Here is a 15239-nt window from a genome sequence, read left to right on the forward strand (position 1 = left end):
ACAGTGTAACAAACACTACAACAATATATCACACAAAGCAATACAACACACAACAATATAACACACAACAACACAACAAAATAACACACAACAGTACAACAATATAACAAACAATGGTACAATAATATAACAACAATACAACAATATAACACACAACAGTATAACAATATAACACAACAATACTACAGTATAGCACAACAATACTACAATATAACACACAACAGTACAACAATGTAACAACAATACAACACACAACAATACAATATAACACACAACAGTACAATACAACACATAACAACACAACAATAAAACACACAACAATACAACAATATAACACAACAATACAACAACAACAACAACAACAACAACAACAGTGTTATACAGCAAAGACACTCAGGTCTGATTTCAGTTTAAGCTTTTCATTGATGGTTTCATGTGTTGGTCCCTCTGAGAGAACTGTCTCTGGTCTCTGGCCTCATCTGCTACAGTGAGACCAGAACCAGCAGAGAACAGTTCTCTGATCCCAGGTCTCAGACTTTGTTCTGGTCTCCAACAAAGTTAATTAATCCTCATTATTTTAGTTTCATTGTGTGAGAACATCTATGGCATGTGTATTTATTTCACTGACTATGGGGCTAAAGAATCATGATCTCATTGGACTGAACAGACTCAGACCTGCTGCTGGTCTCTGAGGGGGTGGGGCACAGGAGGAACCCATGTGACAGGAAATTACTCTAAGTTCTCAACTGTCTCTGAGCTGATGTCTTATCATCTGAGGCAGCAGCGTGATGTGATGTCTCCTTTGAACCTTCAAGCTAAATGCTTTAGAGGCTGACAACCTCGTGGTCCATTCATCAGCACAGCCAGACACACAACCAACCTGAGGTCCTGCAGGACCAGGTTGTGGTTCAGTCCTCATGTTCCCTGTTGTGATAAACATCCACAAGATTCACTCTAAAATACTTAAACTGCAGGTCTGTGAGATCACACCACATGTTAGTGGACTGATGGTCTCATCTTCAGGGTCACAGCAGAACCAGATACACAACTAGAGACGTCACATTAATACACACGTGTTTTACTGACCAACAACAAGATGTTCAGATGTTTTAATGCAACAGAAACAGTCAGAAAAATGCTTGAGTCCGATTGCAGCTGCTCACAGTCTCACTGTGTTGTTGTGTTGTCAGATCTCAGATATCTTGTCAGACCTCAACACACTGCAACTTAAGGAAATACATGCAAATAGAAAACATCTTCTTCAGTTTGACTTCACATGCTGCAAATATACACAACACAACCAAATACAACTACGGTGGGTCAGACAGGTCAACACAATGCAGAAGTTGCAACACAAATACAAAAGTCACAACAAAAATACAAAAGTCACAACACAAATGCAAAAGCGACAACACTAATAGAAAGGTCAATAGACTGGCCCGACCTCCTTCTGTTTTTTTTTTTGATAATAATAATAATAATAATGATGTTCTTGAGAAAAGGAAAAACTGTTTCCTGTTTTCATTTTAAAACGACTCATTTCATAAACAACAAAACCAAAAAGCATAAAACAAGTTATGTGTTTCTCTGGCTCACATAACTGAGCAGCAGTACCCACACACCTGAGCTGCAGCATTCACACACCTGATCCATCTCTGTCAAACATATTTCTGATGCAGCTGCTTTGATTACAGTGGCCACTAAATGTCACTGATCTGATGTATGATGTGATGTATGATGTATGATGTGATGTATGTTGTGATGTTGTGATGTATGATGTGATGTATGATGTGATGTTGTGATGATGTGATGTATGATGTATGATGTGATGTATGATGTGATGTTGTGATGTTGTGATGTATGTTGTGATGTATGTTGTGATGTATGATGTGATGTTGTGATGTATGTTGTGATGTATGATGTGATATATGTTGTGATGTGATGTTGTGATGTTGTGATGTTGTGATGATGTGATGTTGTGATGTATGATGTGATGTATGTTGTGATGTGATGTTGTGATGATGTGATGTTGTGATGTATGATGTGATGTATGTTGTGATGTATGATGTGATGTATGTTGTGATGTTGTGATGTATGATGTGATGTATGATGTGATGTATGTTGTGATGTATGATGTGATGTATGTTGTGATGTTGTGATGTATGATGTGATGTATGATGTGATGTTGTGATGTATGATGTGATGTATGTTGTGATGTATTATGTATGATGTGATGTATGTTGTGATGTGATGTTGTGATGATGTGATATATGTTGCGATGTATGTTATGATGTATGATGTGATGTATGTTGTGATGTATGATGTGATATATGTTGTGATGTATGTTATGATGTATGATGTGATGTATGTTGTGATGTATGATGTGATATATGTTGCGATGTATGTTATGATGTATGATGTGATATATGTTGTGATGTATGTTATGATGTATGATGTGATGTATGTTGTGATGTATGTTGTGATGTATGTTGTGATGTATGTTGCGATGTATGTTATGATGTATGATGTGATATATGTTGTGATGTATGTTATGATGTATGATGTGATGTATGATGTGATGTTGTGATGTATGATGTGATGTATGTTGTGATGTATTATGTATGATGTGATGTATGTTGTGATGTGATGTTGTGATGATGTGATATATGTTGCGATGTATGTTATGATGTATGATGTGATGTATGTTGTGATGTGATGTTGTGATGATGTGATATATGTTGCGATGTATGTTGTGATGTATGATGTGATATATGTTGCGATGTATGTTATGATGTATGATGTGATATATGTTGTGATGTATGATGTGATGTATGTTGTGATGTATGTTGTGATGTATGATTTCTGAATATTATTGGTTGAATTCTTCCCTTTCATTAAATCAGTCTGATCATTGGTTTAACCACATGACTCTCTTAGATTTACATGACTCATTCAACACGTGTTTGTGTTTTCAGGAAAGCCATCGCCAAGTCCGGCCTGCACCACCTGCCCTGTCAGCCCAGCACGTCGTCTCTGACCAGGACTGACCCCGAGGCTCACATCCGCAGCACTGTGGACTGGACCGTAAGTCTGGGATCAGTGAGACCACAGGGGTCTGAGGAAGTCTGAGTCCATGATGATGATGATGATGATGATGATGATATGACCTATCAGCCTCAGTGACAGTGACTCAGGCTGTGTCTCTGTGTCCGTCCTGCAGGACTCTGCTCTGTATGGAGACCACATCTGGTTTGAGACCAATGCGTCTGGAGATTACTGTTATGTGGGAGAACAACACTGTGTCGCCAAAGCCCTGGTGAGTGTCTTCCTCCTCCTCCTCCTCCTCTCACATGCAGTAGAGTCATCACAGTGAGTCTGGTGTATGGTGACGTCACATTATAGTGGTTTCCTTCAGGTTATGAGACCTGATAAAGAACTGAAGTCCTGGTGAAAATGACCTGTTCATCCATCAGCTTCATGAGCGAGAACAGTCCTCTTCACTGCAGGACTGAGGAACTGGACCTTACACTATAGGAGTAAACTCTACCACATGAGACTGGATCCAGGCCCCAGACTTTACAGCACTTATTCATGTAGTACAGACACGGTGCACAGAGATCAGAGAAGAGCAGCACAACACTGACCCCCAGAGGTTGGATGTGGTATTACTGCTGCTGGGGATCAGAGCTCATTAAACCCAACAATTCTAAATGCAGGTTGATTTGTTCCTGTGACTTTGTTAAAAACTCATCACATTCTCTCTCTGTTTGTTTCTGTTCCCAGCAAAAGTCTGTCAGCAGGAGGAAGTGTGCTGCCTGTAAGATTGTTGCCCACACCGTCTGCATAGAACAGCTGGAGAAGGTAAGTTGTCTGATGTTCACCTTTTAAATCTCCTTTGTGGATACAGGATGGAGGCTCAGGTATAGATCTCCAGTGATCAGAAGGCGATAAAGGTGGAGATTAAAGACAAATGTTTAAGGCATCCTTCATGTGATGGAGAAAGACTAAAGACAGATTAAACCGTCAGTTGTCAGCGATGAGAGAGGAGTGAAGAGGAAGATTAGTTAAACCCTCAGTCCACTCTTCAGCTGATGACTGAAACCCTGCCCCACAATAACCCCACCTTTAGAGTGAGACACAGACCTGCTGCGAGGGGGGGCGGGGGTTCAATCCATTTTCAATCCATTTATAATGAAAACTCACATCAGTGTTTCCCCTGGATGAGAGTCCATGTACATGTCCAGGTGTAGGTGGGGGCTGACGCTTATAAGATCTGTCCCCCAGACCACTGTCCCTCCTCAGACCTCTATCCCCCCTTAGACCACTCTCCCTCTTCTGACCTCTGTCCCTCTTCCGACCTCTGCCCCCCCAGACCTCTGTCCCTCCTATACTCCACATGTCTGTGGCTTTACTATGGCCTAACTGTGGCTTGACTGTGGCCTGACTGTTGCCTGGCTGTGGCCTAACCATGATCTGGCTGTGGCCTAACTGTGACCTGACTGTGGCCTAACTGTGGCTTGACTGTGGTTTAACTGTAGCCTAACTGTGGCCTAACTGTAGCCTAACTGTGACCTAACTGTGACCTAACTGTGACCTAACTGTGACCTAACTGTGACCTAACTGTGACCTAACTGTGACCTAACTGTGATCTGGCTGTGGCCTAACTGTGGCTTGACTGTGGTTTAACTGTAGCCTAACTATGGCCTAACTGTAGCCTAACTGTGACCTGGCTGTGGCCTAACTGTGACCTGGCTGTGGCCTAACTGTGGCCTGGCTGTGGCCTAACTGTGACCTGGCTGTGGCCTAACTGTGGCCTGGCTGTGGCCTAACTGTGACCTGGCTGTGGCCTAACTGTGGCCTGGCTGTGGCCTAACTGTGACCTGGCTGTGGCCTAACTGTGGCCTGGCTGTGGCCTAACTGTGACCTGGCTGTGGCCTAACTGTGGCCTGGCTGTGGCCTAACTGTGACCTGGCTGTGGCCTAACTGTGACCTGGCTGTGGCCTAACTGTGGCCTGGCTGTGGCCTAACTGTGACCTGGCTGTGGCCTAACTGTGGCCTGGCTGTGGCCTAACTGTGACCTGGCTGTGGCCTAACTGTGACCTGGCTGTGGCCTAACTGTGACCTGGCTGTGGCCTGGCTGTGACCTGGCTGTGGCCTAACTGTGATCTGGCTGTGGCCTAACCGTGATCTGGCTTTGGCCTAACTGTGGCTTGACTGTGGTTTAACTGTAGCCTAACTATGGCCTAACTGTAGCCTAACTGTGACCTAACTGTGACCTAACTGTGACCTGGCTGTGGCCTGGCTGTGGCCTGGCTGTGGCCTAACTGTGGCCAAACTGTGGTTTAACTGTGGCCTAACTGTGGCCAAACCGTGGTTTAACTGTGGCCTAACTGTGGCCTAACTATGGCCTGGCTGTGGCGCTCTGGTGGTGTCCTACTCTGTTTCTTCACTTCATTGTCACAGTTTTTCCCCTGAAAAGCCCACTCTCAGTGCTACAGACAGTTATAGTTGCTGGTTGTGGGAAATCATGGCTCTGCTGGTGTGCCCCTGTGTTTTCTGTCCAACTTCTTCCAGTGGTGTGTGTGTTCTGTGCAGCTCAGTTATCTTTTACGTGTTTTCACCTCTCTGCTCTACATCTGCTTTCCTCAGATTAACTTCAGGTGTAAACCGTCTTTCAGAGAATCAAGCTCGAGGAACATTCGAGAGGTGAGCTCTGGATGTTTGTCTCTGCAGTTGTTGTCTTGTTTAGCTACAGAAACAAATCTCCTTGTTTTCACTCTGACTCATATTGCGCCTATTGTTCATGTCCAAAATGGATCATAGATTCAGTGTTATAACAGTCAGCTGTTGTGTCTTTTGTGTGTGTTCAGCCCATTGTGGTGCGTCATCACTGGGTTCATCGCAGACGACAAGAAGGAAAATGTAAACAGTGTGGGAAGGTGGGTGGAGATTCTGAGTCTTTCTATATTGAACAGTCATTTTAATAGTTGTTTGTCACATGTTGAGCTGTTTTGACATTAGTGCAGTAAAAACAGTAAAAACATCCACATCCTAAATGTCTTTAAAACCCTTTAAACTAAACCAGTAGTGTAGTTTGTAGTTTCAGTGAAGTGGATCAGAACCTCTGTCCTCATCTCTCTGTGCAGGGCTTCCAGCAGAAGTTTACTTTCCACAGTAAAGAGATTGTTGCCATCAGCTGCTCCTGGTGCAAACAGGCTGTGAGTGTGTTACTGAGTTGACAATGGGACAAGACAACCAGTCTAAGATGACCTACCACAAAACGTCCCTCTCTTGTCGTTATTTTACAGTTAATCAGTGTTTTAAGTTGCTGTTTCTTGTATGTCTTCAGTACCACAACAAGGTCTCCTGTTTCATGCTGCAGCAGATTGAGGAGCCTTGTCCAATAGGACCTCATGCTGCCCTCATAGTCCCGCCCACATGGATCGTCCGGGTCCGACGCCATCAGGTACACTGCTGTCAGTCACTGCCTCATCATACATGCATAGAGCGGGAACTCAACTAAAAGGTCCTGAAGTATTTCAATAATGTAGCAAACAAAGCTACACAAACAACAACTGCTCGACCAGACACTGGGACTCAAACTATACGTCCACTCAAAGACCCCAGTCATCCAGTAAACTCTTTCTGTGACTGTCTCTTCTATCCTGATAAAAAACTGTTCTTTGACCATTTAATGAACTGAAGATAACAGCAAAAATACACCTGAAATGAACAGGACACGTTAGTCCTCTTCTCTGGTATGAGGTATGATAATGATTATGATGATGATGATGATGATGATGATGAAGATGAACAAACCAACTCTGCTTCACATCTTATTCCCATATATCAGGACACTGTGACCATCATCACTCAGTCCGTTTAACTGTTGTTGCAGATACTTCAGAGTCGACTTAAAATACCAAGAGCCACATTTTAGACTCAGCTCCAGTCAAAACAACCACTTCCATTAACATAGTGAAGTATAGCATAGCATGATATAGCATAGCATAGCATAGCACAGCACAATCACAGTAGGTGTAGTTGTGAAACGTTTGTCTTCATTCATGTTTCAAAGACAAAACAAAATAACAATAACACATATTTTTCTTTTTATTGTTTTCACTGAATTCATTCACAGTTTATTAAAGTTTATTGAAATACCTCCTCCAGGTGACAGACTCAGGTGAGGTGGACAGCCTGTGCTGCTACGTCTCCAACATGGAAAAGTGTTGAGATCAATGGATGTTGACAATAACATCTCATACATTTGTTAGAAGAAAGGGAACCACAGTCACCACAGTCTATCTCTGTGTCTCCACCAGTCCTCTATGAAGTCCAGCAAGAAGAAGAAGAGGACGTCCTTCAAGAGGAAGAGCAGTAAGAAAGGAGCAGAGGTCAGTCCTGCTCTGGAAACTCAACATACCTGTACAGTATGTCTGTCTGTGTCACCTGTGGTCAACAGTCCAGCTCAGAGGACTCTAGCTCCGGTCAGAGGACTCTATTTCAGGTTAGAGGACTCAAGTCCAGCTCAGAGGACTCTAGTTCAGATCAGAGGACTCTAGTTCAGGTTAGAGGACTCAAGTCCAGGTCAGAGGACTCTAGTTCAGATCAGAGGACTCAAGTCCAGGTTAGAGGACTCAAGTCCAGGTCAGAGGACTCTAGTTCAGATCAGAGGACTCTAGTACAGGTTAGAGGACTCAAGTCCAGGTCAGAGGACTCTAGTTCAGATCAGAGGACTCTAGTTCAGGTTAGAGGACTCAAGTCCAGGTCAGAGGACTCTAGTTCAGATCAGAGGACTCTAGTTCAGATCAGAGGACTCTAGTACAGGTCAGAGGACTCTAGTCCAGGTCAGAGGACTCTAGTTCAGATCAGAGGACTCTAGTTCAGATCAGAGGACTCAAGTCCAGGTCAGAGGACTCTAGTCCAGGTCAGAGGACTCTAGTCCAGGTCAGAGGACTCTAGTTCAGATCAGAGGACTCAAGTCCAGGTCAGAGGACTCTATTTCAGATCAGAGGACTCTAGTTCAGGTTAGAGGACTCAAGTCCAGGTCAGAGGACTCTAGTTCAGATCAGAGGACTCTAGTACAGGTCAGAGGACTCTAGTCCAGGTCAGAGGACTCTAGTTCAGATCAGAGGACTCTAGTTCAGGTCAGATGACTGCAGTCTAGGTCAGAGGACTCAAGTCCAGCTCAGAGGGATGGACGACAGAAGCTCAGATCTTCTTCTTTTCTTGCAGGAAGGACGACAGTGGAAGCCGTTCATAATCCGACCCCTCCCCTCTCCACTGATGAAACCATTGCTGGTGTTTGTCAACCCCAAGAGCGGAGGAAACCAGGTACCAGACCAGTCCAGCAGTTCAGCAAAACAGTCACTGAAAGTCAGTCAGTCAGTCCTGATCTGTGCACCAGAACTTAGTCTGAAGACAGAAACCTTCTGTAGAAAGTAGTTTACTGTCAGACCAGCACTTTGACTTGGTCCCATCATCAACCTGTGGAGGAATTAAACTGGACTGGACTGTCTCAGTTCCAGGTCTTGTACTGTGAGGAGATTCTGGCCTTGTTCAGGTTCTGGTCCTCCAGTGTCCTATTTGTCTCTCTGACAGGGAACCAAGATCCTGCAGTCCTTCATGTGGTATCTGAACCCCAGACAGGTGTTTGACCTGAGCCAGGGAGGACCAAAGGAGGGGTAGGTCTCACACATACGCACACACAAACACACACACACGCACACACACACAGATATCAGTAAACATGTCTGAACTGACCTTTAACCAGTGCACCACATCTTCCAGCCTGGAGCTGTATCGTAAAGTCCACAACCTGAGGATCCTGGCCTGTGGAGGAGATGGCACTGTGAGGAGTAACACACACACACACACAAATAATAAAATTACTCCAGGGTCCATAGTTCGGATTATCTTTAGGCTACCCTAACAAACAGCAAAGGAAATCAGTGCTTGATTAGTGTGGTCTGCACTAACTCTTTACTGATTGGATGCTTACAGTTCAAATTGATTGGTTGTGAAAACCACAGGGTGGAGTTCAATGACAAAACATCATGTGACGTTCACTGTCGCCTGGTGTTTATTAATGCCAGGTGGTGCCAGGCGCTTATTTACACCAGACGGCAGGTGGTGGTAAAATGGAATTTACTATACATCAAACGCCGTTGAAATGGAGACAAATTATGACACTTGGGCTTGCCATACAGATGAGCCTCGTCCAAGATTTGTCTCTGCTACAGTGTCCTTACACTGGGGGGGGGACTTCCAGTTTTAGTCACAATTTTCAGTCTGTGTGTGTCTGTTGACCCAGGTGGGCTGGATCCTGTCCTGTCTTGATGAGCTGGCACTAAATCCTCAGCCTCCTGTTGCCGTGCTACCACTTGGGACAGGAAATGACCTCGCCAGGACCCTCAACTGGGGAGGGGTGGGTACTGAAACTGACAAATACAACTGACACACACCTGAAGTGCAGGTACCTGCTGTTGTAATCTGGATTAAAGGCCGCTCATTGCGTGCACATGTATGTGTGATGTAACTGTTCAGGGCTACACAGACGAACCTCTGTCTAAGATCCTGTCCCACGTCGAGGACGGAACAGTTGTCCAGCTGGACAGGTGGAATCTACAGGTTGAACCAAACCACAGTGCAGGGGTTGAACTGGATGAACAACAGACTGATAAGGTCAGTGAACATAACACACTTACATCTTATCCACAACCTGAGTGGATGTCGTCTTTACCCCTTCAAAATAAGAGCAGACTGCTGAGACTTCTTTAATCCTTCAAAATAAGAGCAGACCATTGAGACTTCTTTAACCCTTCAAAATAAGAGCATAGATAAAAACCTGTGTGACATGATGAAGCTGCAGTAACACAAACAAACCACCAGTCAGCAGCAAATCTCAGCAACACTTAACAAGATTAGATGTTTAACACAGATGTCATGGGTGTGTGTGTGTGTGCGTGTGTGTGTGTGCGCGTGTGCACTTGCGCACTCTCAGCTTCCCCTGGATGTTTTCAACAATTACTTCAGTCTTGGATTTGATGCCCATGTGACTCTGGAGTTCCATGAATCAAGAGGTAAATTCACATCAATGATCAGATCAATAAAAACATATGTTATTGATGGATGAAGATTGTGTGAACATTACTCTGTGTATGGACTGTTCAGTTCACTTCGTGTGTGTGTGTGTGTGTGTGTGTGTGTGTTTCAGAGGCCAACCCAGAGAAGTTCAATAGTCGCTTCAGGAATAAGATGTTCTATGCTGGGGTGAGTGTAACCCTAACCCAAAGTGTTTTATTATTAATAGTATTCAGTTTTTAAGGGACACTCTGAACATGTTGAAATGAAATGTGCTCATCAGACCACAGTCAGAGAAGATTGTTATCATTTCAGTCTGTGTGCATCCTTCAGATGAAGGTGATGAACTGTGCTGAACAGTCAGGAAACTGTTCCTCCAGATCATCCTCCATCTTCCAGATGTTTTAGACAAGATGATGCTGAAGAGGTTGTTGGGGCATTGGTAGTTTATCAAATTAACACAATATTAATCATATTAGAACTATTCATATTCAATAGTTTGTGGAGACACCAACAAAGGCAAGATGGCCAATTCAAAATGGTCACTGTGACCACGTGACCTAAACAAGAAAGACTAACATAAGGAGGCAGTACACAAAGAAAGAACACAAGGTAGCAGAATCAAAGATGGCCGCAGAGACCACATGACATGTGGGGGAGGGAGAGAGTGAGTTTCTTTGTTTAGACCAGTTCCAGTAGTCTAAAAGGTGCCAGGTTAAAAGAGGGTGAGCTTCATCCAAGTTGTAATACTGGGAAGTGCTACGGGTGTGTGTGAACATACAGGTATGAAGCTAACATTGTGACTAACCAACAAGAGAGAGCGAAGAAAAACAGCTGGGTTTGTTGGTCAGGTGACATCTTGGGTCACATGTCACACAATGACCAACACTTACTGGTCAGTAAGGTCCCTGGGGGAGGTTAAGGTGTGAACATTAAGGATTGTGGGGGATGGAGTTCAAATGGCCTCCTTTTATTCCAAAAGAACATGTTCTGTCTCATTGTGTATCATTGTGACTGGACTGAAGCCCAGTGAGGAAGTTAATGTTGGTCTGTAGTAGTTCTGACTTGAACACATGACAGAACAGGTTCAAACCAGTCACCAGCCTCCAGGTGTGAACTGAAGCTGAGAGCTGCAGTTCCTCTAACGACCACCAGAGTCTGGCTCCAGCAGTGAGTCAGTCCCACAGACTCCCATGTTCACATGTCTTTACAGCAGAAAGAAACATGTTTACAGCCTGGTACAGAAACTGTTCTGCTCTCTAGAGATCATTTCCTCCTTCATGACACCTGTAGCTGAATTTATACAACTCACCTGTTCACATTTTATTAAGGACTGAAGTGACAGAGAGTTGAGGGCGTGGCCTCTGAGTGACAGGTGTGTGTGGTCACAGGTGTGTAGCTGTCTGCTGGTGTCAGATGGTTCAATCAGTGAACGGGACCTCTGTGTTTGTGGCGTCGGTTCTTCAGGTGATTTGACTTGTTGTTAGCTAACTAACAGAACGTGAGGACGTCTGAGCTCCTGTTTCTACAGTTGAGTCAGCTGCTACTGTTTTATTTATGTTAGCTCTGATTAGCAGGTATCAGTGTCTGAGCTCACTACACCTGGACTGTTAGCTTAGCTCGTTAACTAGCTACTTAGCTAGCTAATGAATTAGCCTTGGGTTAGCCCTCGAGCAACAAGCCCAGCTGTGCTAACAATGCTAACAGGAGCGTATCGTTATTAAACTGCCATTCATGAAGTCTTGGCTTCACTCGCCCCTCCTCTTTGACCATATTTGGATTAGCTGGGAGGTAGGTGGAGTCCGACGCTGCCAAGACGGAAACCTGTGGGTGATGTCACGGAAGCTACGACCATCTTTATCTCCAGTCTGTGGTTGAAAGCTTCTCACCTTTGAGACAACAGGATGGTGAATGTAAACTGAATTCAAACATCGGGTAGAGGTGTGTTGTGTTCATTTACACAGGGTTGTTGTTGTTCTTCTTCTTCTTTGTTTTTTCTTAGTTTATTATTTGTGAACATTAATTTCCAAACTCCATCATGTTCTTATCAGATGGTTTTTTTATCTTAGAGGCTGACACAGTGCATCAGGTAAAGATGTGACAGTGTTAAAACAGATGTGAGTTCTACACAGTGTGAACATGTGTTAATGTAAAACTACAGTCAAACTACACAACACCTGCAGTGTAACAAGGTGTGAGGGCCACCAGCTGATCCTAGAATGAGTCACCAGTGTGTGATGTTGGACTTCGGTCTCTGTGTGTGGACACACAACTCAGTGATGACTGAAATGATGGGGACTGAATCCAGGCAACAGACTCCATCCAGCTGTGGCTGTGATGATGATGTTGATGATGATGATGATGATGTACTGCTGTGAGAGAGTCCTGCTCAGCTGTGTCTGCCTCTCTCTCTCTCTCTCTCTCTCTCTCTCTCTCTCTCTCTCTCTCTCTCTCTCTCTCTCTCTCTCTCTCTCTCTCTCTCTCTCACACACACACAGACAGCATTCTCAGACTTCCTGATGGGAAGCTCCAAAGACCTGTCTAAACACATCAAGGTGGTGGTAAGTAGCTGTCAATCAAACAGACGAACAGATGTTTATGTGAGTCACTCTGACTCTCTCTCTCTCGTTGTTTCTCTCTCTCTCTCTCTCTCTCCCTCCCTCTCTCTCTCTCTCTCTCTCTCTCTCTCTCTCTCTCTCTCTCTCTCTCTCTCTCTCTCGTTGTTTCTCTCTCTCTCTCTCTCTCTCGTTGTTTCTCTCTCTCTCTCTCTCTCTCTCTCTCTATCTCTCATTCGCTCTCCCTCTCTCTCTCTCATTCTCTCTTTCTCATTGTCTCTCCCTCTCTCTCTCACTCTCTCCAGTGTGATGGGACTGATTTGACATCAAAGGTTCAGGACTTGAAGCTTCAGTGTCTGGTCTTCCTCAACATCCCCAGGTAACTCTACCTGAGTGTTGTCTGTGTTGGTGACTGACTCTGGAGAAGAGGGACAAACACGTCCTGTGCAATAAAACGTTTACACAAAACTAAAAACCAGGTCTAAATGAAACCCTGGGTCTCAGTGTTACTGTTAAAAACATCTGGATCAGTGGAGGAGAGAGAGAGAATGTGGTGATGTTTCACCAAAGTTAAGAAATAGAAATAAAAAGTCAGTCTCCTCCTTACAGACAGAATCTGACATTTGATGATTAAGTTTGAGACATTCAGGTGTCTCGAATGTTGTGTGACGTCACGGACCTGTCAGACCTCTAATGTGTGTTATGAAACATGTATGATGTCAATGATGAGCAGACGTGTGACCTGCTGAGCCACAGAAACACTCGCTGATGTCAGGTCTCTGTTTTGACGTTGGCCTCCACTGGAGATGATTATCACATGATTTCTCAGTCTGAGCAGCTGTGTGTGTCAGATTCAGATCTGAGACCAGCAGAGACTTACCTGGAACTCGCTCAGCTTCAGATACTGGTCAATTAAACAGTTCTGGTTCAGATCCTCAGTCCAGCTTCACATCTGTACCAGGAATGACAGATGTTGGATCTGAGGATGACTGTGATGCTGCCGTTGCTCTTCATCATCTCATCTCAGGTCTGCAGGCAGGAGGATCAGAAGAGTTCAGGTCCTGGGTCACTGAAGGTCCTGGACTGATGTGGATCATGTGTGTAGTTGTTTCCAGTGGGATGCTGCTCAGGGCTCCAGAGACAGAACAGCAGCTGTACTGGACTGAACCTACACTTTGTGTACAAACACACTGTGGTGTTGTGTCTTTGTTTTTGTTGTTGTGTTGTTGTGGGTGTATTGGTGTGTTGTCGTTGTTGGTGAGATGATCACATGATTTCTCAGTCTGAGCAGCTGTGTGTGTCAGAGTCAGATCTGAGACCAGCAGAGACTTATCTGCATCTCGATCAGCTACAATTAAAAAGACAAAAATTAAAAAGACAAATAAATCTGAGAGCTGTGATACTGTTTACACATAGAAGTTAGTAAACTTTTCAAGTAAAGGCGTGGACTGCTTGACCACCTCAAGGTGTAACTGTAAGTCTTTACAGCTTGAGCACTGTTGATGTTGTTGTGTTGTGTGTTGTTTTTGTGTTGTTGATGAGGTGTTGTTGTTGTTTTTGTGTGTTGTTGTGTTGATGTTGGTGTGTTGTTGTTGTGTTGGTGTTGTTGTTTTTGTGTGTTGTTGTGTTGTGTTGTTGATGTGTTGTTGTGTTGATGTTGTGTTGTGTGTTGTTCTGTTGTTGTGTGTTGTTGTTGTGTTGGTATGTTGTTGTTGTGTTGGCGTGTTTGTGTTGTTGGTCTGTTGTTGTGTTTGTATGTTGTGTTGTTGTTGTTGTTGTTGTTGTGTTGGTTTGTTGTTGTTGTGTTGTTTTTGTTGTGTTGGTGTGGTCCAGGTCAGTGTGTGTTGTTGCTGACACAGAGGAGCCTTAGTCTGTGTGTGATCTTGTTTATTGTTAATGCTGAATGACTGAAGTTGTTGTTGTGAACTCAACCTCCTGCTGCAGCTGTTTGTGTCACTGAGAAGATTCTGGGTTCAGGTCCTCAAGGAGCTTTTATCAAATCACGAGGATGATGATGATGATGAGTGTTACTGTTGCCTTATAATGTGTGTCTGTTGTGTACTTCAGGTACTGTGCAGGCACCACCCCCTGGGGTAACCCCAGTGAGCATCACGACTTTGAGCCTCAGCGTCATGACGACGGATACATCGAGGTCATTGGATTCACTATGACTTCATTGGTACGGAACTCTCATGGTGACCTGGTAGCCATGGTAACCAGCTGATCAGCTATCAGCTGAGGTCGTGTTCATACAAATGTCATCTTACAGTCTGTCACGTCTCATCAGCATCAATTTAACAACAACACAAACAACAACACACCATTCATATGACAGATGGTGGAGTCAGAGCAGAGAACGGTTCAGTTTTAATCTCTGTCATCATGACGACACATCCAAAGAGTTCACCTGCATCATCAGTCAATATCTATAGATTATAATCAATAATCATGATGTGTGTGTGCTTGCGTGTGTGTGTGCTTGCGTGTGCGTGTGTGTTTGTGCAGGCTACTCTCCAGGTCGGAGGTCACGGTGAGAGGTTGAACCAGTGCAGAGAGGTCACCCTGACCACCACCAAACCTCTCCCAGTCCAGGTACAT

The 15239-nt window shown here is 44.2% G+C and overlaps 1 protein-coding gene across 9 annotated transcripts in view; it reads left to right on the forward strand.

Moving 5' to 3' along the window:
* LOC139609444 (diacylglycerol kinase zeta-like) overlaps positions 1-15239 on the forward strand; it is a 79977-nt gene that overhangs the window by 26153 nt on the left and 38585 nt on the right. For 8 of the 9 annotated variants that reach the window (XR_011685227.1, XM_071464007.1, XM_071464006.1 and 5 more), the window contains 19 exons: positions 2976-3084; positions 3221-3316; positions 3784-3861; positions 5650-5706; positions 5871-5939; positions 6147-6218; positions 6350-6466; positions 7326-7397; positions 8239-8337; positions 8605-8687; positions 8794-8854; positions 9317-9430; positions 9550-9687; positions 10007-10085; positions 10220-10275; positions 12585-12647; positions 12947-13020; positions 14709-14820; positions 15147-15233. Coding sequence is in view for 8 of the 9 variants with exons in the window: in XM_071464007.1 (XP_071320108.1) it covers positions 2976-3084; positions 3221-3316; positions 3784-3861; positions 5650-5706; positions 5871-5939; positions 6147-6218; positions 6350-6466; positions 7326-7397; positions 8239-8337; positions 8605-8687; positions 8794-8854; positions 9317-9430; positions 9550-9687; positions 10007-10085; positions 10220-10275; positions 12585-12647; positions 12947-13020; positions 14709-14820; positions 15147-15233 (1636 nt within the window). In the remaining variant the exon portion in view is untranslated. The remainder of the gene's footprint in view (positions 1-2975; positions 3085-3220; positions 3317-3783; positions 3862-5649; positions 5707-5870; positions 5940-6146; positions 6219-6349; positions 6467-7325; positions 7398-8238; positions 8338-8604; positions 8688-8793; positions 8855-9316; positions 9431-9549; positions 9688-10006; positions 10086-10219; positions 10276-12584; positions 12648-12946; positions 13021-14708; positions 14821-15146; positions 15234-15239) is intronic. The other variant, XM_071464005.1, reaches the window with a different exon arrangement.

The sequence above is a fragment of the Trachinotus anak genome, unplaced genomic scaffold (assembly GCF_046630095.1).
Source record: "Trachinotus anak isolate AG129_WGS33_773 ecotype Australia unplaced genomic scaffold, CSIRO_AGI_Tana_v1 ptg000026l, whole genome shotgun sequence".
NCBI classification, from domain to species: Eukaryota; Metazoa; Chordata; class Actinopteri; order Carangiformes; family Carangidae; genus Trachinotus; species Trachinotus anak.